General features: G+C 44.3%; 1 protein-coding gene across 1 annotated transcript in view; it reads right to left on the reverse strand.

The window, feature by feature from the left end:
• The window catches only part of Iars2 (isoleucyl-tRNA synthetase 2, mitochondrial), a 42,896-nt gene that overhangs the window by 10,647 nt on the left and 5,015 nt on the right, over positions 1-27,234 (reverse strand). The window contains exons 4-16 of the mRNA XM_021171100.3: positions 25,895-26,043; positions 25,416-25,465; positions 25,227-25,336; positions 25,055-25,145; positions 24,634-24,749; positions 22,910-23,079; positions 21,477-21,567; positions 20,721-20,872; positions 18,875-19,035; positions 9,733-9,835; positions 9,151-9,244; positions 1,096-1,204; positions 45-147 (exon numbers count right to left, since the gene is read on the reverse strand). Coding sequence (XP_021026759.1) covers positions 45-147; positions 1,096-1,204; positions 9,151-9,244; positions 9,733-9,835; positions 18,875-19,035; positions 20,721-20,872; positions 21,477-21,567; positions 22,910-23,079; positions 24,634-24,749; positions 25,055-25,145; positions 25,227-25,336; positions 25,416-25,465; positions 25,895-26,043 — 1,499 coding nt within the window. The remainder of the gene's footprint in view (positions 1-44; positions 148-1,095; positions 1,205-9,150; positions 9,245-9,732; positions 9,836-18,874; positions 19,036-20,720; positions 20,873-21,476; positions 21,568-22,909; positions 23,080-24,633; positions 24,750-25,054; positions 25,146-25,226; positions 25,337-25,415; positions 25,466-25,894; positions 26,044-27,234) is intronic.

The raw sequence follows: 27,234 nt of genomic DNA on the forward strand, positions 1-27,234 counted from the left end.
GGACCTGACAACAAAATGAAAATGAGTTTTAGTCAAACACCTACTTTTCCTCCACTGATGATAGTGTCAGGATCAATGACATTCCCGAGGGACTTGGACATCTTTTCTCCTTTTTCTCCAAGTGTAAACCCATGAACCATCACTGTCCTAAGAAAGATGAGGACCAGCGTGAGAGGCTATTGTATTCACGGGGGATGTCTTGACAATGGTGAACACTTCTTTTTCTCACCATTCACTATCAAGGTGTTAAGCAGAGAGTCCTCCCCTTAAACACAGCAAAGCAGGGGTTCTATTTTCTGTACATCAGAGCACTTCATGTCCCCTGATTACTAAAACCAACAAAATAAAGAGTAGCACAGACCGCCTTCTAAAACTAACTTCAAAGACAACTTTCTACCATGGTTGGCTTTTAAAAGTGACACAGAACTGGGCAGTGAACTGTCTCGGGTGGAGCCGAGTGCAGCAGAGCAAACCCTCAGGCTACCGCTCAACATCTTCGTGTACTCCACAGGCTGCCTGTACTCCACCCCAACAGGGTTTCAGTCCCGCAGTCCCCGTGGGTCCCCCCAGCAGGACACACTGTCCTTCCCTGCACTCCTGGTGGATCGCCACACAGCTGAAGATGCTGCCCCACAAAGTTTGCCAGCGAACTCCATGAGTGCCACCTCATCTTCCAGGAGGTGCAATCTGCCAAGTGACAGGCGCCACGCACTGCTGTGTCTCTCCCCTTGTTCTTGTGTTGATTTTATTTGCTTTTTGCTGGTCTTTTGGGGACAGGGTCTGCACACGGCCCAGGCGGACCCAGGTCCTGAGCTCCTCCTATCTCTGCCTCCAGAGTGCTTGGATTTGCAGGATGTGCCACCACAACTACACAAAAGGTGAACCCAGTGTCACTCAGTCTTGCCGCACCCACAAAACGCACCTCTTCTGTACACATTGACTCTGTGGGTCTCTCCTCCCAGAGACAGGAAGAACAGTGCTCCAGCTTGCCCACAGCTGGCTTACACACCTATGTCCGCAAGCGTGTGTGGCACACATGGTGGGCACTCAGAGGATCATCAGAACGGGCTCGCTTTGCACAGAGTGAGTACTTGCCTGAAAGGTGCTTTTGACCTCGTGGCCACACTTGTCAGTAAGGAAGACTGGAACCAGCCCCCGAGCTGGTCCTTTCCCTCCAGGTACAAGTCTGCCCTCTGCTGCGTGTCTGAAATATATTAACACAAATGAAGTTCATTAGAACAGAAAATAAAAGCCAGTGTGTGCCACAGTGTTAGGGTAACCAATGTGACCGGGTTTTAGTGTGACCATGTTCTGCTGCCGTCAAACCCATGTGATCACAAATGTCAGGTGACACTGAGGGCTAGCAAGGTGTGGTGGGAAGCTGGTTAGCATGCATGGAAGTCATGTGACAGGCAGGTGTGAGTAAGGTCTGTGCAGTTTCATCCACCCAAGGCCCAGCATGACTCTTGCCTTTACTGTGCCTGGTCACCATAGCCATGTGTGGCCCAGAGCCATGCTGAGGCTGGCAGTGAATGGCTCTGTCCTACACTGAGGTACTACTTCCCACACAGCACACTCCTTCCGAGACTGAGGACACTGTGCCACACCACAATGTGCCAGCCGAAAATGCTTCCTCCTGCTTTTCCAACAAGCAATGCTGCTCACCTACACTGTGTGAATGTAATGCTTCCTCCTGCTTTTCCAACAAGCAATGCTGCTCACCTACACTGTGTGAATGTACGAGAACAAAGTGACTAAAACTTAATAGTGCCAGGAAACAGAATTAGAAAATAATATAAAAAATTCATTACCCCAACAAAGATAGAAAACTTCAGACCAATATCCCTTATGAATATTGATGCAAAAATCCTCAATAAAGTTCTTGCTAACCGAATCCAAGAACACATCAAAACAATCATCCATCCTGACCAAGTAGGTTTCATCCCAGGGATGCAGGGATGGTCAATATACGGAAATCCATCAACGTAATCCAGTATATAAACAAACTCAAAGACAAAAACCACATGGTCATCTCGTTAGATGCGGAAAAAGCATTTGACAAGATCCAACACCCATTCATGATAAAAGTCTTGGAAAGATCAGGAATTCAAGGCCCATACCTAAACATGATAAAAGCAATCTACAGCAAACCAGTAGCCAACATCAAAGTAAATGGTGAGAAGCTTGAAGCAATCCCTCTAAAATCAGGGACTAGACAAGGCTGTCCACTTTCTCCATACCTATTCAACATTGTACTTGAAGTCCTAGCCAGAGCAATTCGACAACAAAAGGAGATCAAAGGGATACAAATTGGAAAAGATGAAGTCAAAATATCACTTTTTGCAGATGATATGATAGTATATATAAGTGACCCTAAAAATTCCACCAGAGAACTCCTAAGCCTGATAAACAGCTTCGGTGAAGTAGCTGGATATAAAATTAACTCAAACAAATCAATGGCCTTTCTCTACACAAAGAATAAACAGGCTGAGAAAGAAATTAGGGAAACAACACCCTTCTCAATAGTCACAAATAATATAAAATATCTTGGCGTGACTCTAACTAAGGAAGTGAAAGATCTGTATAATAAAAACTTCAAGTCTCTGAAGAAAGAAATTATAGAAGATCTCAGAAGATGGAAAGATCTCCCATGCTCATGGATTGGCAGGATCAACATTGTAAAAATGGCTATCTTGCCAAAAGCAATCTACAGATTCAATGCAATCCCCATCAAAATTCCAAATCAATTCTTCAACGAATTAGAAAGTGCAATCTGCAAATTCATCTGGAATAACAAAAAACCTAGGATAGCAAAAACTCTTCTCAAGGATAAAAGAACCTCTGGTGGAATCACCATGCCGGACCTAAAGCTCTACTACAGAGCAATTGTGATAAAAACTGCATGGTACTGGTATAGTGACAGACAAATAGACCAATGGAATAGAATTGAAGACCCAGAAATGAACCCACACACCTATGGTCACTTGATCTTCGACAAGGGAGCTAAAAACATCCAGTGGAAGAAAGACAGCATTTTCAACAAATGGTGCTGGCACAACTGGTTGTTAACATGTAGAAGAATGCGAATCGATCCATTCCTATCTCCTTGTACTAAGGTCAAGTCTAAGTGGATCAAGGAACTTCACATAAAACCAGAGACACTGAAACTTATAGAGGAGAAAGTGGGGAAAAGCCTTGAAGATATGGGCACAGGGGAAAAATTCCTGAATAGAACAGTAATGGCTTGTGCTGTAAGATCGAGAATTGACAAGTGGGACCTCATGAAACTACAAAGCTTCTGCAAGGCTAAAGACACCATCAATAAGACAAAAAAACCACCAACAGATTGGGAAAGGATCTTCACCTATCCTAAATCAGATAAGGGACTAATATCCAATATATATAAAGAACTCAAGAAGGTGGACTCCAGAAAGTCAAATAACCCCATTAAAAAATGGGGCTCAGAACTGAACAAAGAATTCTCACCTGAGGAATACCAAATGGCAGAGAAGCACCTGAAAAAATGTTCAACATCCTTAATCATCAGGGAAATGCAAATCAAAACAACCCTGAGATTCCACCTCACACCAGTCAGAATGGCTAAGATCAAAAATTCAGGTGACAGCAGATGCTGGCGAGGATGTGGAGAAAGAAGAACACTCCTCCATTGTTGGTGGGATTGCAAGCTTGTACAACCACTCTGGAAATCAGTCTGGCGGTTCCTCAGAAAATTGGACATAGTACTACCAGAGGATCCAGCAATACCTCTCCTGGGCATATATCCAGAAGATGTCCCAACCGGTAAAAAGGACACATGCTCCACTATGTTCATAGCAGCCCTATTTATAATAGCCAGAATCTGGAAAGAACCCAGATGTCCCTCAACAGAGGAATGGATACAGAAATTATGGTACATTTACACAATGGAGTACTACTCAGCTATTAAAAAGAATGAATTTATGAAATTCCTAGCCAAATGGATGGACCTGGAGGGCATCATCTTGAGTGAAGTAACACAATCACAAAAGAACTCACACAATATGTATTCACTGATAAGTGGATATTAGCCCAAAACTTAGGATCCCAAGATATAAGATACAATTTGCTAAACGCATGAAACTCAAGAAGAATGAAGACCAAAGTGTGGACCCTGTGCACCTTCTTAGAATTGGGAACAAAACACCCAGGGAAGGAGTTACAGAGACAAAGTTCGTAGCTGTGATGAAAGGATGGACCATTTAGAGACTGCCGTATCCAGGGATCCATCCCATAAGCAGCTTCTAAACGCTGACACCATTGCATACACTAGCAAGATTTTGCTGAAAGGACCCAAATATAGCTGTCTCTTGTGAGACGATGCCGGGGCCTAGCAAACACAGGAGTGGATGTTCACAGTCAGCTAATGGATGTATCACAGGGCTCCCAATGGAGAAGCTAGAGAAAGTACCCAAGGAGCTAAAGGGATCTGCAACCCTATTGTTGGAACAACATGATGTACTAACCAGAACCCCGGAGCTCTTGTCTCTAGCTGCATATGTATCGAAAGATGGCCTAGTCAGCCATCAATGGAAAGAGAGGCCCATTGGACTTGCAAACTTTATATGCCCCAATATAGGGGAATGCCAGGGCCAAAAGAATGGGAATGGGTGGGTAGGGAAGTGGGGGGCGCTATGGGGGATTTTTGGGATAGCATTGGAAATGTAATTGAGGAAAATATGTAATAAAAATATTAAAAATTAAAAAAAAAATTCATTACAAAAGTTTATTTAAATTAACATCTAGCCAGTATACATCTTAGTCTATAAGCATGAATATATACATTTGACTTTCAAACTGCCTAAACTGAAAGGTCCAAATGAGGAATCTATTTACCTGCCTGGACCCTCCCGCCACAACCCGCAAGTAAGGCCTTGGATCACACCCTTCCCACATGAAGCCTGAAGTCCCTCCAGTGCATAGATAGCCGGCTGCAGCTCCTCTGCTGCCCCCAGCTCTCCTCAGAACTCCCAGCTGGCCCGTGGTGGGATGTGAGGGCTGTGTGGCGGCGTGCTCCTGATTCCTCCCGACTCCCTTGTCTCCTACATTCTTTCTTTCCTTGGCTTCCTGTGCACACAGCTCCTGTGCAGCCCCCTCTCCTGCTCCCTTCTGACTCTCGCTGTCCCTTCGGCAATGAGTCAAAAACTTAGCTAACTGGAAGTAAGAACTGTCTGCAGAGCGGGGAGGTAGGAAGGTGCATCCGTGCACAAGTTTGGGCACAGGAAAGCAGAGGGCCACGTGTGCGCTCTGACACCGCTAACCGTGTGACCACCATCCTGGCTCTAGCTTGGCCTCTTGTGAGCACTGATGGGGTCAGGTTAAGTCCATGGTTTCCAAACTGGGCGGCACAGGGCTGCCAAGCAGGCCAAAGAGAAGGCCCTGCTGGCAAAGAGGGAAATACAAGAACAGAAACAAACTACATTTATGGTGGAATTTTGTCCTATGCAGCCCAGGCAATCCTCAAAGTCATGGTCCTCCTGCCTCGGCCTACCAAGTGCTAGGATTAGAGGCACACACCACCAAGCTGGCTAAAGGTTCCCACTCTAATCTTAAGTAGTGTAGTTCTAAATAGAATTTAGAAAATAAAATAAAATTTAAAAAACATTTCACCTCAAAAAAAAAAAGAGTATGTTGAGAAATTCCAGGACTAAATGATCTCCCAGGCCTTTCTAGAACTGAACTGTAGCAGCCTGTGGTGGTCTGAGTAAGATCGGCCTCCATAGGTTCATAGATTTGAATACTTAGTCACCAGTGGAACTCTGATAGGATTAGAAGGATTAGAAGGTGTGGCCATATTGGAGAAAGTGTGTAGCTGGGGGGGTGAGGGGGGATGTTAAGGGTCAAAAGCACAGGCCAGGCACAAGTTCTCTCTCAGTCAATAATGAGGATGCAGTTCTCAGCTATTTCTCCATTCCATGGCTGCCTGTGTGCTGATAATGGACCAAACTCTGTAAGGCAGCCCAGTTAAATGCTTTCTTCTCTTTCTTTTTTCTTTTTTCCACTTTGTGCAGTAGTGCTTCTTTTTATTAGATATCTATTTACATTTCAAATGTTATCCCCTTTCCTCATTTTCCCTCCAAAAACCCTCATATCCCCTCCCCGCCTCCCCCAGCTCACTAAACCCACCCACTCCTACTTCCTTGTCCTGGCATTCCCCTATACTGGGGCATTGATCCTTCACAGGACAAAGGGCCTCTGCTCTTATTGATGTCCCACAAGGCCATCCTCTGCTACATATGTGGCTGGAGCCATGAGTCCCACCACGTGTACTCTTTGGTTGGTGGTTTAGTCCCTGGGAGCTCTGAGATATTGATTGGTTCATATTGTTGTTCCTCCTATGGGGCTGCAAACCCCTTCAGTTCCTTGGGTAATTTCTCTAGCTCCTTCATTGGGGACCCTGTACTCAGTCCAATGGATGCCTGTGAGCATCCACTTCTATATTTGTCAGGCACTGGAAGAACCTCTCAGGAGACAGCTATATCAGGCTTCTGTCAGCAAGCTCTTGTTGGTATCCACAATAGTGTCTGAGTTTGATGGTTGTATATGGGATGGATCCCCAGGTGGGGCAGTCTATGGATGGCATTTCCTTCAGTCTCTACTCCACACTTTGTCTCTGTAACTCCTCCCATGGGTATTTTGATCCCTCTTCTAAGAAGGACCAAAGCATCCACACTTTGGTCTTCCTTCTTCTTGAGCTTCATGTGGTCTGTGACTTGTATCTTGGGTATTCCAAACTTCTGGGCTAATATCCACTTATCAGTGAGAGCATACCATGTGTGTTCTTTTGTGATTGGGTTACCTCATTCAGGATGATATTTTCTAGTTCCATCCATTTGTTTAAGAATTTCATGAATTCATTCTTTTTAATAGCTGAGTAGTACTCCATCGTATAAATGTACCACATTTTCTGTATCCATTCCTCTGTTGAGGGGCATCTGGGTTCTTTCCAGCTTCTGGCTATTATTATAAATAAGGCTGCTGTGAACAGAGTGGAGCATGTGTCCTTCTTACATGTTGGAGCACCTTCTGGGAATATGCTCAGCAGAGGTATAGCTGGGTCCTCAGGTAGTGTTCTGATTTTCTGAGGAACCGCCAGACTGACTTCCAGAGTGATTGTTCGAATGGTGTTGGTACAGTGACAGGCAGGTAGACCAATGGAATAGAATTCAAGAACCCAGAAATGAACCCACACACCTATGGCCACTTGATCTTTGACAAAGGAGCTAAAACCCAGTGGAAAAAAAGACAGCAATTTCAACAAATCAGGTGCTGGTTCAACTGGCAGTTATCATGTAGAAAACTGCAAATTAATCCATTCTTATCTCCTTGTACAAAGCTCAAGTCCAAGTAGATCAAGGACTTCCACATTAAAACCAGATACACTGAAACTAATAGAAGAGAAAGTAGGGAAGAGTCTCCAGGACATGGGCACAGGGGAAATTTTCCTGAACAGGATACCAGTAGCTTATATTCTAAGATCAACAATAGACAAATGGGACCTCATAAAACTGCAAAGCTTCTGTAAGGCAAAGGACACTGCCAATAGGACAAAACAAACAGATTGGGAAAGTATCTTTACCTACATCCCATAGAGGGCGAATATCCAATATATACAAAGAACTCAAGAAGTTAGATTCCAGAGAACCAAAAAACCCTATTAAAAAATGGGGAACAGAGCGAAACAGAGAATTCTCAACAGAGGAATATCAAATGGCTGAGAAGCACCTGAGGAAATGTTGAACATCCTTAATCATCAGGGAAATGCAAATCAAAACAACCCTGAGATTCCACCTCAGACCAGTCAGAATGGCTAAGATCAAATCTCAGGTGACAGCAGCTGCTTGTGAGGACGTGGAGAGAGAGGAACAGTCCTTCAAATGCTTTCTTTTCTAAGAGTTGCCATGGTCATAGCATTTCTTCACAACAGAAACCCTAACTAAGACACAGACTGTTCCAAAAAACCAAAAAACAACCTGTGGGGAACAAGCAAAAGAAACTTGTCCGAAGTGCTGCCATTTTGTTTCCAGACTCCGTTTTAATCATGGGGGGAACTAAGTTCTAGATCCCAGGCCCTAGGACCAACTTCTGATAGCCATCTTTTGCTCCCCAAGACACAATAACTATTCCCAACCACAAAAGTTTCCAACTGGATGGTAAATCTACATTCCATACCAATTGATGTACATGAGAAAAGCCCCTACCCCTAAATCCTGATTGGTAAAAAAATTTAAGTGTAACCTGGTACAAATGCTTGTGGTTTCCAAGTTTAAAGCTCTGAACATTGTGGCTCAAGGCTGCAGTGCGGCTCCCAAGCTTGTTCTGGACCTGACTGATCAGTACTGGCTTGATTACAATAAAGTTCTGTCATCTGCATTGTCCTGGTGTTTGCATTGTGTTGGGACTAAGTGGACCCCATAACCAAAACATAACCCCACACAGGTTCTGGCTAAAGACCTACGTTAACAGCTCTGTATTTTCAAAACTATTACTGTTATTGTGCATGTGCCCCTCAGAGGACAAGTCTCCCAAGACAGCACTCCTGCCTCCGGCTGAGCTCCAGGAAATCCAGCTAAGGCAACCAGGCTTGTGTGGCAAGCACCTCTACCCACTAAGTCATCTTGCCAGCCCTCAGAACGTAACTGGCTTATAATCGAATGTTAGAGGTTAGCTGAAAGAGCAGCTAGCTATATGACTCAATGGTTAGCACTCTTGCTACTTTCCCTGATGACCAGGACCCAGTTCCCAACACCTGTATCAGATAGCTAAGAACTGCCTGTCATTCCAGCTCCAGGGGACTCAGTACCCTCTCACCTGCCATGAGCACTCACACTCACATGCACATACCAACATACAGATAGATACACACAAACACACAGAAAAACAATACAAATGTAACTTTAAAAAATAAAAATAAAAAAAGGAAATTGAGCTGGGTTTGGTGGTGCATGCATTTAATCCCTGCACCCAGCAGGCAGAGGCAGGAGGCAGGCAGATCTCTGAATTCAAAGCCAGCCTGGCCTACAAAGTGAGTTCCAGGGTAGTCAGGGCTGTTACAGAGACCCTGATTTGAAAAACAAACAAAATGAAAAGAAAGGAGAAAGAAAAAATAATTACCTTGAAGAACACAAGACCATGAAGTTCCACTGTCAAACCAGATGTCCAAAATGTCCTGCCCTGGCACGTATTCCAAAGCCTCAGGGCCACCAGCCTGAGAAGAAGACAAAAGAGAGCTGACCTACAGAGGCCACACCATACACAGTAAATGTTCCACAAGTTTAAAGAAAGTAAAATATACTCATTACAACCACATTTAAAAAATAAACACTAAAATGCACTTCACAGTTGAACCCAGCCCCCGGCAGCACGGAAAGTGAACTGGTGTAGCAACAATCACATTTTCCTCTTCAGTAAGATGGCGGCAGAGAACACCATCAGGGATCGCTGTGTCAGAACCACACAGCCCTGTTGTGCCAACAAGAGGGACTTTTCTAGTGGTACCATCTGCTTAGTCCCCTAAGACAGTCGAATAGCGCTGGTGGGGTGAGGTTACAAATGCCCCACCTTCCACTGCTATGTTACAGAGGATGTTTTGACTGCAAGAAAAAATGTTCACTTCCAAACTGCATCTGCCTCTAATTCTCCCAGTTCCATTGCTTCAAAAAGTCACCTTTACCTCCCAGAGTGGCTCCCACTGACCTGAGCTAGGACTTCTGCCGGGAGAAGCTGCTCAGCAGGGAGGGTCCACCACACATCGCTGCCGTGCTGCTCGACGAGTTTAATAATATGTTCAGTGGTTTGGCTGTGGGGAAACAGGCAGGATCAGCAATGTATCCCTGTGACAAACATTTGTCAGTTATTGTTTCTCCAACTTCTCAAACCTTAAATGGCTTACTGGACTGGTCCCATCATTTGTAATTTGGGTACAAACAAGACCATTGTGATCATACCTGTCCCTAAACAGGAAAACAGTGCTCTCCTCACCTCCCATGTCATCCATATGGTTCCTATCCAGGAACTCTGTCCTCATTTCCTGCCAGATCAAGCAGCTGACACGTCCTGTCAGTTCTACCTCACTGCCTCAGCACCAAACCAGCTACAGTGCCAACACCCGCCCCTCGCTCTCACTGAGAAGCTGACCACCACTCCAGCAGAAGCATTCCTGTAACTGCTGTCCTTCAACATCCCTCTCAGAAACTTTCAAGGCCCCATGGTCTCTACCCATGACTTAGTCCATCCCCTGGCATAAGCAGCCTGGAGATCACTACCCTCCTGTCCAGTGCTGTGCAGTAGTAACACTTATCCTGCTGCTCACACCAGGGCCTCTTGGAGTTGTTTTCTGTTTAGCACACACAACAGGCAGCAGCACAGACCCCACAGCTTTGGGTTCGACAAGCGATAACTTAGTTACTGACTCAGCAAGTGACCCAGGCAAGGCCCTGGGCCTCTGCACTTCTGGATTCTCATTTGTAAACCACCACCACCACCAGCAGCAACAGTAGCATGTCACCAAGAGACCTGACAAATAAATACTGGCCTAGTAAACGAAGTCCCCACAGCAACACTTGACATTTTAACATATAATAATTATGTACGTGAGAACTCACGCTGGACACTAGTGGTACATTAATCCAACCCTAGGGAGGCAGAGGCAGGTGGATCTTTGTGAGTTCCAGACCAGCCTGGTCTACACAGAGAAACCCTGACTCTGAAAACCAAAAGAATGCCAACTGAGTCTTTGAGATAAATCTGAATGGTTCTATGTTGATTATTAAGGCATACACCTACATTAGGGTTTAGGATTTATTTCTGCTTATATATTCATGTGTGTGTGTATGTTTGTCTTCTACTACATTTGTGTTTATTCTTGGAGGCTGGCTGCCACTGGGACCCCTGGAGCTGGAGTTGCAACCAGTTGAGAGCTGCCTGATGTAGGTGCTGTGAATCAAACTCTAATCCTTTGGAAGAGCAGCAAGCACTCTCAGTGAACTAGCTCTGATCAGCTTCCATAATTATTAAAGATTAAAATACACAGTAAACCCTATCTCTGAAACAGCTGCCTCTCTCCACTCCATAACCAGTGCAAGCGAGTGCAGATCCACCAGCGTTACTGGGACTGGACAGGACAGTGACCATGGCAAAGCCGAGGTCCAGATCTGCACCAGCAGATATTATATCAACCACACTGTTATCTCAGTCTTCCAGCTCTGGTAGGTCACGGGTCAATAAAGCTGTTTGTAAAAATCTGCAAAGGGGTGCAAATCAAGTAGGTAATATAAATTATGATGCCTCTGTGACCTGAAATGGGAGACGCCTCACTAAAGACTAAGGTGGGGATTGAAGAGATGGTTCAGTGATTAAGAGTGCAGAGGAGCCAGGCTCAGTTCTGAGTACAAGGCAGTTGGTTCACAACCAAATTCCAGTTCTAGGAGATGCAATGCCCTCTTCTGTGGGCGCCAGGTATGCCTGTGACACACATGGATACATGCACACACATAAAGCAAAGTAAACCTTACAAAGGGAGGGAGAAGCGAAGGCATAATGGCACACACCTTTATTCCAGGACTAAGGAGGCAAATGGAGGCAGAGCTCTGGGACAGCCTGGTCTACACAGTGAGGCTGGCTCAAAATATATATATATTAAAGTGATACTTTATAAAAGATTGACTGAACATATAATGCTACCAAAATGTCCAAGAATTTACATATAGCATGATTATAAAAATATAAAATTGGCACAAGTTCCAATTGCTAGGACATTCACTTTAGGTGGACTTTAACGGTGAAGATAAGCTTTCCCTAGGTGACCATAAAAACTTTACGCAATGGGTAACCAGTTGTAAGACAATAATTCTTGGTTATACATTAGTTTTTATATAGTGTGCACAGAACACTTTATCAGTTAAGAAAATATGAACATGTAGTAATAGAAAAATCTGAAGAAACCTAATGTCCCAAAGAACAAAAACAGAAATACCAGAAGAGTACATTCAAACGTATACATTATAGACAGCAGATATGCTGTTCACACCAGTTATGCACTTTCCCTTAAAAAGGAGATAAACATCACCAGCCTTTCATGTTCCCGATAGCCTGACAAATTCAGGCAAGCAGTGAAAAGTTTTCAATGTGATTGGAATAAACAGGCGCACATCATACAGAAGTGAAAGTAAGCTGTTTGCATTTCATAGTAGCATCATCAATAAATGAACAGCACGGCACACTCAGAAGTTCTGGGACTGTCAGCACCTGGCTGAGTCTCAATAAGTGACCAGTCTAGAACTAGGTCTTAGAGGCCACCCTCTCAGGCAAGAGCTGTTTTCACTGCTGTGCGCCTTCTCTGTCCCATACACCCCGGGTGAACTTACACCCTCTTCTCGAGAGCTGCTGAGCCTGGCAGCAAGCTCTGACTGTACAGGCAAAGGACGGCTGTGAACCAAGGTTGGAGGCAGGGGAGAAGGGCGTCTCAGGAGATTAATGTGTTGACAGAGCAGGCGCAGGGCTCAAAGAACACACTCTATCTGGCTTACTGGCTAATAGCACGAGGAAGATATGGTATTTTAGAAAAGGTATAAAAAGATTATGAACATTTTTACATTTTTAAGTCTTAATAACTAAAGAAAAGTGAGAAGCCTCACATGACGTATTCCACACCCATCCCATAACAACAAATTCAACTTCAATTAACTATTTTCTTATCTTTAAATAAATATCAGATAACTCAACAATACTTGAAAATTATAACTTAGGTGTTTGTTTAGCTACATTAAAGTACCTTGCTAAATCTATAAATCAAAGGAAGATGTTTGGTTTTAAATATCTATATGTTATTAAGTCAACTATGAAACCCTGAGTTTAAACACCTTAGCCTCTGAATAAAGCTCCCTTTAACTGCAACATTTCCTTATAAAAATATTAATAATTCACTTAAAAAATAACAATGTCTTAACAGAAGAAATATAATCACGCTTTAATTTTTTCCAGTGTTCCCTTCTTTTTTTGCAATGTCATTATATAGAGTAGGCTTGTCTTGCCTCCTCCTGCCTCCGCCACCCCAATGCTAAGTAATCGTATATTTTACAGCACTTCATTTTAAGATCATGAAATCCTTATTTTAGATGTCTGAGGACTGGCAATCAGTGAGAAAGAGAGCGTGTTTGGTTTTATTTTTCTTTTACTTTAGTAATATCCTTATGAATCTCAGAACTACAAATATAATCTCAACCAATGAAAACCAATGTGCAGTAATTCTTAAAAACCCAGCCTCAAAGCTGGAGTGGGGATGGAGTGGGGGATGGGAAGGATGGGAGGGATGGAAGGGAGAGGGATGGGATGCACACCTTTGAAGCCAGCCTGGCCTACAGAGTAAGTTCCAGGTCAGCCAGGGAAGGGAAAACCCTGTCTCAAAAAACAAGACCAACAAACAACAAAGCCTGCCTCAAACTGTGTGCCTCTGTCACCTCAGCAACTCAAGAAGAGGCAGCAGCAGGACTGAGTGCAAAGTCAATGTGAGCTACGAAGCCTGACCAGCAGGTGTGCACAGAGATCAGTGGGAGAACATTGGCATAGCATGAGCAGGGCCTAGGACCTCAACCACAAGCATGCATACACACATATACATACATACACATATATGACATACTTGTTTCAAAAAAATTGGCAAATTAAACTATAAACATAATACCAAGAAAATAACCCAGTTTTATTCTTAGGACTCTAAAGAAAAAAAAATGTTTTCCAAAAATAAAAACGAGAGAGAAAGAAAGAAAAAAAAAAGAAAGAGAAATGTCTTCAGTGCCCCAAAGGAGCTGCACTGGCTGAGACAGGCCTTCCAGCCTCGCCCCCACCGCCTATGAAGGACCCTGTTGTTCCTTGCTAAGCCTCTTGCTCTGCAGCCAGGTCTGTCCAGACAGACAAAATACTCACCTTTTAGAGGAAACCCAATCAGCTCCAGAGTTAGAGAATTAAGGAAACCAAACAAGCACACCCCAATGCAACACGCCTGTGTCGTGAGAGGCCATGTTGTATTACCAAATGTATGCACATTTGTCAGTAAAAAGTTGATTAGCTTAACTTTAAAACTGAAATTTACTTTTTAAAGGTTGAGTAACAAAAGCCTTCTCACTGAAGCTCACATGCACAGCACTGCTGTCATGAAAGAGCCGATTCCTCTTGCCGCCTGCCCTTTGTGTGGACCAGAATCCCACACTCAGGAGACAAACTGGAGGGCCACCAACATTGTGGACAGTGGAGCTGCCTGCCACAGTCTGTGACTCAGAAAAACTCAGGGGCAGGAGCACAGCTCAGTAGTAGGGACCAACTTCCCACCAAAACAGAACAAAATGAAAAAAAGCAACCACCTCGAAACAGCCAAATGCTGGACATGCTCTGGTCACTGGATTTTCAGTGTGGAACCTAAGCAGCCAATAAGAGCAAAGCTATCGCCTTAAATGTCTGCGTGACCTCCTCTTATGTGATTTAAACACTAGCTGTATGCATGTGTCTGAGGCTGGCTTTGAACCTATGGATTCATGCATGCCAAACAAGTGCTTCCCACCGAGCTGTCTTTCTAGCTCTTTCTCCTTTGGATGTCATTAAGTTCCCGGACACACAGCTAAACTGGACATCTTATATGCATAGCTCCGTACAGAATTCATTAGTGTTTTTCCTTCCGATAAATAATTACAAGTGGAATTTTTTTATAATGAAACTGAGGTCATGCTTTCAAATAGTGTAAAAGAATTTCTTAAGGTTTGTCCTTGCAAACTCAAGAATTCTCTTTATTTTATTAATAATATTCTATACTTCAGCACACAGTTGACTTATGACCTAAAGACCAGTATAAATTACTGTTGATAAAAGTGGGTGAAACCACTTATCACTCTGTAGTCTGTTTCCATTTGAATGCTGTATTTCACAGAGCAATAAGTCAGACCATAACAGAACTTTGTACTCAAAGGCCTTATCTGTCACGCATTCCGTGTTCCTGCTTCGGTTTCCATCAGGGAAAACCCAGGCAGCGGGGCAGCTCTGACAGCAGCCAATCACCCGGGCTCTGCTATCAGCAGCATGTGCTATTTAGCTGAGAAGCAGGAAGCACTCAGGACTTCCAGGTAAGGAGCCGCTGCTGTCCTCTTGGTCCTCTGTTCTCTCTTTATAAGCAAAAGGCACAGGACAGGATCTCTGCTGGAAGTGACCGGGGAAAGAACGAGGTAAGAGGCTAAGAGTTCCTGTCTGTTGTCTAAATGTGAGAAAGAACACGGTGGAGCTGCAGAAGGAAGAGCCTGTTCCCACCAAGTCCAATGCGCAGGCTGTAAAGGCTGCAGGCAACGATTTAGGATGCTTTCTTTACTTACTGAACATAAAGTCCACAGGTTTCCAGAAGCTGGCTCTAAGCTACCTTAGCGTGTAAGTCAACAGTGCTGGTGACAACATATGTAAAATAAGGAAAGAAACGCCATCAACAGCTTCCTGTCTTCTCTAGGTGTCCAATGTTTCTAAATTTTATCCATTTTATGTTAAAAAATACTTGTTGCCAGGAAGTGGTGGTGCACACCTTTAATCCCAGCACTTGGGAGGCAGAGGCAGGCGGATTTCTGAGTTCGAGGCCAGCCTGGTCTACAGAGTGAGTTCCAGGACAGCCAGAGCTATACAGAGAAACCCTGTCTCGGGGAAAAAAAAAACAAACTTGTTTTCATTAACCAGAGACTAGATTGCCACCTAAATTATACGGGGATTATATTACAGATTCAGGAAATGGCCAATGATATTAACATTAAAAGTTCGTGAGGAAAAGAAGCGAACATAAGCTATAAATGAAACTGACATGTCAGAGTTTGAGTCCAGAGTTTAATTCTGTCAGTCTTTAAACTCATTTGGGACAAGAGGAATCCCAGGTTCTCTTTGGGAAACAAGTAAGTATATTTAGAGGCAACTCGCAGACTCTCATCCAGGAAGCAGAAAATCCAGGCACGGCAGAGCTCACCGGGAATCTCAGCTCCCTGGAAGCTGAGGCAGGACTGCAAGGTACAGGCTGGGTCTTGTCCCAAACTCCCACCACACACCAGGAAGAGGTAGAGGGCTGGGGCCAGCTCCAGAGTCTCCTGTAGAGTACTTGCCTGGGATGCACCAAGCTCCAGGTTCAATCCTCAGACTCCTCCACACTGAGGGAGTAGTGTTTTAAAGCTAAGGACCCATCCGGCAAACTGATGGAGTCATCGGGTGTAACAGCAACTCCATGTGGACTGTGCTCGGATTCCAGTGGAGCTGCTGTTATTTCTGATGGCCTCCAACCGGCTGCAAACATGGGAAAGAAGGGCGGACATTTCTGGGTGGGCTCTTGGTTATCATTTGATTCAGAGAAAGAATGATGATCTTCCTTCTGTTCCCTAACTAACAAATACTTAAGAATGTACATGTTCTCAAGTTCAAGTGCTAGGTCAGCTGAGGACCCAGCCATGGAGACCACGGAGCTCTCAGCATCAACGGTGTACAGGAGAATGACCTATGATTTGACAGACCGTGCAGCTGTGTATGTCTGTCATTCTGTAGGCCAATATTCTGTATGTCACTGCTACTTAAAATCCGGACATCGGCAAACACCCTCGGAGCGCTGTGCAGCAGATCACGGGAGAGTCTGTAGCACAGCAGGAGAATGTGTTGACAAAATAAAATGAGACTGCGCTGGACAGATGTGTGCTTCTGTGTACCTGATAAAGCTGACGTCTATTTCATCTAACTCACTGACTGCTCAATCTGTGTACACTTTCACTTTGAAAACAATTGTCAGTTCCACCAGTCTGCTTAAGTCTGAGGCTGTGGTCAGTGGTAGAGTGAGTGCTGCTGAAAATTTGGGGTATGTCACAGTGGTCGAGTTTGTGTTGGTGAAGTCTGGGGATACAGTTCAGTGGTAGAATGTGAGTTGCTGAAGTCTGGGATACAACTCAGTGATGCAGTGTGTATGAACGTCTGAGAGGGCCTGAGTTCAATCAATCCCCTGCACACAAAACAAATAAAAGCCAAATCTGTTTCACTTCTTAATTGTCACAGCATATACTCGCCCTACCGCACTCACGTCAAGGCAATGCCCTCCAAGTCCTGCACTCTGATAACTGAGGACTAAGACACAACTGGCTTTAAGTTTACTTGTGTGAATTTATCTCAACCATAATCATTTCATTTTCAACAGATGTATTAAGATAGTCGTGGAATATAACTGAAAAAACTCTTGAGTTCTGTAAGAGCCACACAGCGACAATCTTGGAGCAGAGTCAACTCTAAACTATAACAATACTCAAATGGTCTTACAAATCTAACCTGTACATGTTTATCCTGAAAAAGACTTCTTGAAATCCTTAGTGTGGTGCTCAAGACTCCTTCAGCCTGTCCCAGCCAGTTTTGTTTTTTTTTTAAAGATTTATTTATTATTATATATATTTAAGTACACTGTAGCTGTCTTCAGACACACCAGAAGAGGGCCTCAGATCTCATCACAGATGGTTGTGAGCCACCACATGGTTGCTGGGGTTTGAACTCAGAACCTTTGGAAGAGCAGTCAGTGCTCTTCACTGCTGAGCCATCTCTCTAGCCCCCAGCCAGTTCTTAGTGACTGCCTTTCTATCCCTCTCACAACCCTGGAGTCCCATGGTTCCTACGCACAACACGCACTGCCACCCTGCCTCCCACAGAGCGCTCTTCCCTGCCCTCAGCTTAGAATACAAGTCAGTGGTCATGAATGCGCAGGGCCTTGATATAATTCCTAGCACAAAATTATTAAAAATAACAACAAACCTATCCTTTATGTGATCGTACGTGACTTTTTAAAAAAAACAACAACTTAAATTAACATTTTTTAAAACTTCTAAAATCCATACACTCAGTATGATACTATGAACACATACAATCACGGCAACAGTAAAAACCAAACCATCTCAACAACGCCAAGGAATCCCCAGGAAGGGCCGCCAGTCTGAGCCTACAGTCTCTTAACCAACAAACAACCCATCACTTAGTGCCTCTGCCCCTCGAAACTGCTGACTAGATCCTAAACTAACAAAATCAACACTCAGCCAATGTCGCTGATGCTATAGCATAGTTTAGTAAAATCTCATTAACCAAAATAAAGTCAAAGCAGTCTTAGGAAATGAAAACTTACAATGAATTCTTACAGAAATGATTAGCTATCCCCTTTCCACCTCTATCAAAACAGCAACTAGGAGCTGGGTATGGTGGCACAGGCTTTAATCCCAGGGGGTGCACAGGAAAGAGGGAGGGAGAGAGAGAGAGAGAGACAGAGACAGAGAGAGAGGGAGAGAGGGAACACAAACAACAAAACCTTAACAGCAACAAGGTAGAAACTGCAAACTCCAACAGCATCCTCAGATGGTTATGGGGTTGAGGGCACATCAGCCCTCTGAATGCCTCGCTCGCTCGCTGTCACACTGCTGACTCAGCCTTAACCCCGTGCTCCTGTCTCAGGCTTGCTCACTCAGCCCAGCAACAGTGTGACTTTCCAGGAGAGCTGGAACATGCTTCTACTCCCAGCACTGGAGAGGCTGAGGCAGGAGGACTGCCGTGAATGTGAGACTGTGCCAGAGCAGCCAGTGCTCACTGGTGAGACAGACAGAGCTGAGAGCGAGGAGGACAGCGGGACAAACCTGTAATCCCGCTGAGGAAGGCAAACAACTTGGACCCAGGCTCTGAGGGCAGCCTGGACTTCATCATGAAAGGCCATCTCAAAGCCTGGGAGCAACGGACAGTAACAACGGATTCTTAATGGTAAACACCGTTCTTCCATGGAAACATAACTCATTTTAAACAATAAAAATCAGAAAAGAATTACCTGTTGATCAAATATTCATCTTTTGTCTTATGATGAAACACGGGAATGGGAACACCCCAGACTCTCTGCCTGGATATGCACCAGTACGGCCGTCTGTCCAGCATGTCTGTCATGCTGTTCAGTGCGGCTCCGGGAATGAACTTCACCGTCTTCAACGACTCCTGCAATTCATTTACCAGCAGGTCAAGTGGGAGGAGCAGGACACATTGTGAGGAGCTGTGCTGATTTTTCCTACTCCTGTTCTCCGTTCTGAGTGTCTGACCACTCACAGCTCCCCCTCCCACCACAGGCAAACACGCGAACAGCAAAGACTTCCAAGTGTGGCAACAAAACCAGACTTCCCCTCTGTCGTGAGCAGACAGATGGGCACATGCACTAACACACTAGTTAGGTTAGCTAGGACAGGAGGCTAAGACTGGAGGCCTGCCAAGATTTTGAGGCAAGCCTGCCCTACAAAGTGAGTTCCCACCAGCAAGAGGTACATGAGGTCTTATCCCCCCACAAATCGTGCAAATAAACATACATCAAAAAATAAGATGTATCTCATATTGGAATGAAAAAAAATACAACATGTCTCACGCCCACTTCACATATGTGCGGAAACCCACTCTACTGACAAGGACCCTAATTATCAAGCCAGGGACGAAGCAGGCTAGTTACATTACTACTTCAGATGTGCGCTGTGAGCAAAGCATCTGTGTGTTCAGCCTGGCGAATAAATAGGTTTCAACTCCTGTATTCAAGAGAATAAAGCTATTTTCTTTCTCTTTTTTTTTTTAAGATTTATTTATTTTTATACATAAGTATACTGTAGCTGTCTTCAGACACCCCAGAAGAGGGCATCGGATCTCATTACGGGTGGTTGTGAGCCACCATGTGTTTGCTGGGAATTGAACTCAGGACCTTCGGAAGAGCAGTCAGTGCTCTTAACCCCTGAGTCATCTCGCCAGCCCATAAAGCTATTTTCAAAATAACCAGTGGTACATGTAAGAAATACATACACAGTCAAGCGGATTAAATGAAAGAGCTTGAAAACATGCTAAATGTTTGCTAATAAAATTAGTTAATTCATAACATTTTTTAAAAAATGATGTGTGTGTGTGTGTGCACACACACACTTGTGCATGTACATACAGTGCCTGGAGAGGACAGAAGGGATCAAAACCCCTGCAGCTAGGGTTATAGGCATACACAGATATATACATATATATAGGCATATACATATACATATATGAGAAGCCTGAAGCGGGTGCCAGGAATCAAACTCAGGTCCTCTGCAAGAGGAGCTCTAAACCCATAGCCATTTCTCCAGCCCCAAAACAATTTTTTAAATGGACCAGAATTCTGTTTTGCTTCCTTCCTTTTAGCAGTCTTAATTTCAAGGCAACAGGGGATACAAAACACTGCACTAAATGTGTATCATGTGGTGGCAGTCACTGCTGTGGAAACCGACTTGCTCCTTTGGCAGACATTACTGCCTTGGACTGGATGACAAGTTATAGAGCTGAGGTCCTAGGTGGTCATACAGCTGTTACTGCAGATGCCCTCAGCCTGGGCTGTGTCTACAGCCCTGGACACACAAGTGACCTGAGGACCCACTCAGCCTCCTTCAGCCTTGTTTCTACATGTGCATACTTGAAAGAATCAAGTATGAGATCTTTTCAGGCCTAAGCGCATACAATTTTAGGAAAATAAATCATAATAAAAAATTATAAATCTTCTCTCCGTCAGCCCCACTACTGCCACCCCTCCCCCCCATACACACACACACAGACACACACACAGACACATACTTTTTATGGTGGTAATGACCAGCCCATCCCTTAGAGCAGGAGGTCTTTCCTACCTTGGCTGTAGCCTTGATGTCCGTGATATTTACAAACCACTGCTTGCTGGCTCGAATCAGCACAGGTGTCTTAGTTCTCCAGTCACAGGGATAGCTGTGCACAATGTTCTCTTCTTTCAACACATTCTTGGTAGCTTGAAGCATCTTTATAACTTAAACAAAATTTCCTATTAAACATAACTTAAAAGTATTCTTAACAAACTCACAGCACTTGAGGCTTCCAGGAAGAACTGGACCTGGGCAGAGGTGCCAGGAACAGGAGCCCCACCCCAGGCGTGGTGTGGAGGTGGCAGAGGCACCGACTCCATGAAACCTGAATCAGACTCCAAACTGCTCCCCTCCTAACCCCATGAAGACAGAAAGGCAAGCCAAGGCACAAGGCCCTGCCTGTTCAGCTATTTGCAAAGCTGACTGAAGGAGTGGGAATGTCTGATTCACAGGCAACATCTAGCCAAGCTCAGTTTCTATCCCAACAAAAGCAATATGCTGGTTATCTCTGTGACACCTCCCAACCAAAGGACACTACTTGCAATGACTATCTTCCAATGACTGTCTTGATCTGCATAAGCAATAAGAATAGACTTGAAACAAAAGATGGTAGATCCAAAGCTTCATTTTGAACCATGACTAACCAAGTGAGGTTTGTTCTGACTGGAAGAATAAAAAGTGACCAGGAGCCTTCTTGTTGGTTTCTAGCAGAAATACCTGTGTTACTGTGGTGGTTTACCGGGCCCGTTATCAACAGATGACACCTACCCACATCTGTTCCTTCTTTAAGTACAGCCTTGTTCTGAAGTTCAGGGCCTGCAGCATCAGTGAACATTCCGTCTTCATCCACTAAACAGTCCTACAATGTACCATTTTGAACAGTTAAAACATAGAGACAAGTTACCTTACCGCAATCTATAGTAAAACAACATATTTAAAGCATCTCAATACAGTCTACCTTTTCTCTACTTTAAAAACTTGGATATTTCTTCCTCTGTCAATAAAAATTCCTAAATTCTATATATTGAAACCACCAAAGAGAACATGTATCATTAAAGCACATATCTGAAGTTTAATACTGGGCAATACAAGTGTTCTAAAGCACTCTTACAGTGGCCTCTGTCTTTGCTTGCATCCCTCTTAACCAAATGGTAAAGGTTGATCAGTAAAGTGTGGAAAAGAAGCTCAGGAGTTTAAAGAGGGCCAAGCTTAACCATCCCCTCCAATGACTCAATGAAAGCCACTTGCCAGTTTGGAGGCTGAGAGCCACGTGTTCTGTGACTCAGCATCAGTGCAGCTGTGTGTGTACACAGCTATAATGTGTTTGGTGACTCAGCATGGTGACTCTTATTCCATTTCTGTACTGGCTTGCTTTGAGACCACTGTGCAAAAATGTGAACAGCAGGACAGCAACAGACAAGCAGAGCAATCCCATCAATTATTCAGCTTCCCAGTGCAAATAATGACTGGGTCTCAGCTACACTATAGGCTACTAAGTGTGCCAGAGCAGCAGGTTCTGAATAATGTATCTACCTCAACTACAAAAAGCTTTTTTCTAACCTCTGTTAAGGACCACTGAGCTGTTGGAGAAATGGTACTGAGACGTGTGGGTCACAGCCATTGTAAATGCAGCTCTAGGAGATCCAACACATGCCACACATGTGGTGCTTACACATACATCCAGGCAAAAAATCCACACACATAAAAATAATTTAGAAACACAGTGCTGGACTTGCTCAACTCTGGTTTGCCCCAAACCTCTGACTGATGACAAATGCACATCTGCAGGGTACAGTAAAGAGCACACAATCAAACACTGTGTGTGTTTAAAATGTTTTGCCGGGCGTGGTGGCGCACGCCTTTAATCCCAGCACTCGGGAGGCAGAGGCAGGCGGATTTCTGAGTTCAAGGCCAGCCTGGTCTACAGAATGAGTTCCAGAACAGCCATGGCTACACAGAGAAACCCTGTCTCAAAAAAAAGTGCCTTCATGTCAGTGGATATGCTTCAGGGCTGACTCTGGGAAATCTTTCTTAATTTAGTATGGCTTAATAACGTTTTAGGATGTTGCACAAATGTAATGATCTCACAGGTTAACTATGATGACAAAAATTGTTATTACCAAGACACAAAGATGTTAGTTAGGAGCAATTATTTTCATTCTGCAAGGCAAGTAATGAAAAAGAAGAGAGAAGAACAGTACCATAGGGAGGCTGTGCTGAGACGCTACGCTGTAATCTTCCATACCGTGAGCTGGGGCTGTGTGAACCAACCCTGTTCCTTTGGCCATAGTCACGTGGGTAGCAGGTAAAAGAGGAGACACTTTATCGGGAATTAAAGGGTGACTACAAGTGCCACCTTCCAGATCCACACCTGTGGGTCAAGAAAACCATTACCAGTGTACTCTGTGAAGGGCTGGGGCCTCAGCTGGGTGGCAGAGTTCTCCCCATGTCTGATGCCTGGGATCAATCCCCAGTTATTTTAAGGAGTTGTTCTACTGGATAGCTCTACCTTCTTAAGCTTGGCAGTCTAAGTCCCATCTTTTTCTTTTATCTTTCAGTGAGATAAAACCTTGCAGAGCTCAGGCTGACCTCTAACTCACCAGGCAGCTGGAGATGACCTGAAATACCTGATCTACTGCTTCCATCTCTCAGTTGCTTAGGGTAACCGCTGTGCACAGACAGAGGTAGCCAGCATGTGTATTTTCTTGGTCTGGGGATGAAACCTGAGGCCTGGCACGTTAGGCAAGTGCTCTGCCCCTGAGCTACTTAGATCGCTAACAGAACGAACAGACACCAAGCACAAGACTGGCTGGACTCAGAACTGGCTCCCCTGAGTTATGATGCCCAGTAATCTATAGAATGCAGGCAGGTACAACCCAGCTGAGAGCACCACTGTTAGGGCAGCACTGTGACGATCTTGGAGCAGTTAGGCATAATTATGCCTCACTACAAATAGTTTAAAATATTACCATTTTATCTGTTGTGGTCTATTACAGCAAATCCGTAATCAGACTGAGTCCAAGAAAATTTTACAAGGACCTGTCTCCAAACCAAGATAAAAAGGAGCTGGAGGCAAACTCATGACTTAGCATGTATGAGGTGTGCATTCAAGCCCTCAAAAAACAAACAAAAACCAAAACCAAAAAGAGCAGGCTCTCTCCTTCCCTAGTGCCCATGGGAACCCAGGTCCCCCTTGCCTCTTACATAACTCCTCTTTGTTCTTACAGGGCTGCATGGTTATTCTTCTAACCGTCTTTTTTTTTTTCTTTTGAGACAGGGTTTCTCTGTGTAGCCTCGGCTGTCCTGGAGCTCACTCTGTAGACCAGGCTGGCCTTGAACTCAGAAATCCACTTGCCTCTGCCTCCCAAGTGCTGGGATTAAAGGCGTGCACCACCACTGCCTGGCTCTTCTAACTGTCTTATACCTCAACTGATGAGTGGAAGAGGGCTTGCTTCTTTAGCTATAGGCTCAGTCTATTTTTTAAATTATACTTACTATAAGGCTGCTTTTCAACAATTCAAAAGACATTATCATCTCTAAGAATCACAATTAATTTTAAAATAATTCTATAGTTAAATAAAACTAGTCATCAAATTATTACTTGTAACTTCTGATAGAAGCATTATCTTTGACACCAGGCATGGTAGCCCATACCCTTAATTCCAGCACTTGAGAAGCAGAGGCAGGCAGATCTTTGTGAGTTAGTTTGAGGCCAGCCTGGTCTACACAGTGAGTTCCAGGCCAGCCTGGTCTGTATGGTAGGACTCTGTCACAGACAAACAAACAACATCCTTTTTTATTTCTCCCCCTAGAAACACAGATGTCGGATCTGTTTCAATTTACAATGGGTAATATCCAAGAAACTACAAAATGCCAATCAGCCCAATATTTTAATAACTGACAGACAATGTCTATAAATCCTCACCTGAAAATGTTGCAACAACATCAAATGTTGTTTCCAAGGCAGAAGCGACAGGTGTTATTTTATCTTCAGCCAGGATGTAGAGGTGCCCAGAAGCGGAACATTTCACCACAGCATACCTGAAGGTGACGTTCAGAGCATGTCACCCATGACGGAAAGAGACAAGCCACAGTTAAGTGACATCTTTAGAAAGATGGGTCGCATGGTCAGAGACTAGTTTACGGAGCACCGAATGCTTCACGTGTGTTTCACTTTCACAAGCAGCTAAAGGTCTCCAAAGGGCATCTTCTCTAGAGTGCAGTGACAGTCACAGCAAGGCCACTAAATGACAATTCACTGCATTTCAACAGGGTCATGAGAGTGAAATAAATTTAACACGAATCCTATTTGTAGATTACATTAAAAGGTATGACACGCTACGTACTTTGCCTCTGGCATATAGCAAATTGCCTGGTTGGCGGGAATTGTCCAAGGCTGGGTGGTCCAAACTAAAACGCTGACAGGGGATGAGGCATCTGTGGAAATAAAGTTGTGAATATGTTAGCAAGCATTGTAACTCCATAACGTCATCAAAACTGAGGTCCAGCTATACCTACCTGTAAGAGATTCCAACTTAGGAGGAGGTCTCAGGAGGGGGAACCTTACGTATATGGACCGACTGACATGCTCAGGATTGTACTCAAGCTCTGCTTCGGCCAACGCAGTCCTAGGGGTAACAGATCGTACATAAACATGGGGAATCGTCACAAAGGCGCTCAACCTTTTAATCAACAAAGAACACATACCTTGATGAGGGAGACCAATATACTGGTTTGTAAGATCGATAAACCAAGCCCTGAAAACAAAAGATAGGATATTGTGCTGGTTGGTTTTTGTCAAGTGAAACAAACCTATACATATCTGAAAAGAGGGAATCTTAATTGGGAACATGCCTCCTTCAGACTGACCCAGGCAAGACTACAGGAGGCCATGGGTTGTATTTGAAGAAAAGCTGAGCAAGCCCCAGGGAACCAAGCAGTAAGCAGCACTCCTCCATGGCCTCTGCTTCAGTTCCGGCCATGAAGTCCCTGCCCTGCTTGAGTTCTGCCTTGACTTCCCTCAATGATAAACTGTGATGGTGATATGTAAGCCACAGAAACCCTTTTCTTCCCAGGCTGCCTTTCTCCACTTTCATCACAGCAGAAGCAGCCCAGGGCAGTACTGAGGCTGGGATTTCTGAGACGTGGACTTTAATACACTAGGAGGAAGGAGCTTATCCCGTTACCTTCTCATACATTTGGTAGAATACTCTCAGCTGCTTGGCTTCGTACTTTGGATCAAATGTGTAGTAGCAGTTATTCCAGTCTGCCATCACTCCCCAGCGGACAAATGCCGATTTCTGCTTTTCAATGGCTGCCTGAGCAAATGATCTGGCTAGAAGGGGTATGGAGAGAGGTAAGGGAGGAGAGAGAGAAGGCCTCTGAGAGACTGGCAAATTTTTTTCTCTTTTTTCCTTTTTTTGAAAGGTCTCACCCTTTAACCCCGCCTGGCCTGAATTCACTATATAGCCTAAAGTGGTCTCAAACTCAAAACAATCCTCCTGTCTCAGAGTACCAAGTAGCAGGATTAGGAGTATGAGCCACCAGGCTGACCTCTTTTGTAGATTAAGCATGATTTGCTCAGAGCGACTCTACGGGAAGGTGCTATGCACCATCAGACCAGAAAGTCCTTGCTGACTCTGGCTGGCGCTGGCTCCAGCATACTTTGTAGGGATTTTCCATCCTGACTGTGGGAGCCCAGGAGAGAGCCATCACTCTCAGAACGGGTAGTGCTGGGCACCAACCAGGTCCTCAGGCATGCCAGGCAGCTGCTCTTCCTACTGAGCTACCTTCCCAGTCCCATGAAAAATTCTTAACAGGGACATTATTGTAAAGCATTTGAAACACGGAACAAGTTTTGGGTTTTTGTTTGTTTGTTTGTTTGTTTTTAATTAACTGAAATTTCGATGGGCAATGGTGGTACATGCATTTAATCCCAACACTCAAGAGAGAGGCAGGCAGATTTCTGATTTCAAATTCACTCTACAAAGTGAGTTTTAGGACAGCCAAGGCCACACAGAGAAAGAAACCCTGTCTTAAAAAACAAAAATAAAACAAAACAAAAAACAACAAAAACCTGAATCAAATACTGTCTTTAGTATCTTCCAGACTATGCATCTCATATTTAAAATAAATAAATAAATACACTGGAAAATATCCCACATCATTCCTTATATTAATAGTAGTAGTAATGTAGTGTGTGTGTGTGCTCACACCTGTGTGTGTGCATGCCTGTGATATGCATGTCATGCAGTGCATGTAGGGAAGTCAGAGGACAACTTCCTCCTTCCTGGTTGGATTCTCTCCCTCACCACGGGGATCAATCTCAGGGGCTCAGGCATGACTCCTGCCCCCCTCCCTCCGCTGAGCCATCTCACTAGTCCTCCTCATTAGTTATTCATCAAGAAATGGCCAGGAAAAGCCGGGCGTGGTGGCGCACGCCTTTAATCCCAGCACTCGGGAGGCAGAGGCAGGTGGATTTCTGAGTTCGAGGCCAGCCTGGTCTACAAAGTGAGTGCCAGGACAG

Source organism: Mus caroli, unplaced genomic scaffold (assembly GCF_978045245.1).
Source record: "Mus caroli unplaced genomic scaffold, Mus_caroli_1 scaffold_1, whole genome shotgun sequence".
Classification (NCBI taxonomy): Eukaryota; Metazoa; Chordata; class Mammalia; order Rodentia; family Muridae; genus Mus; species Mus caroli.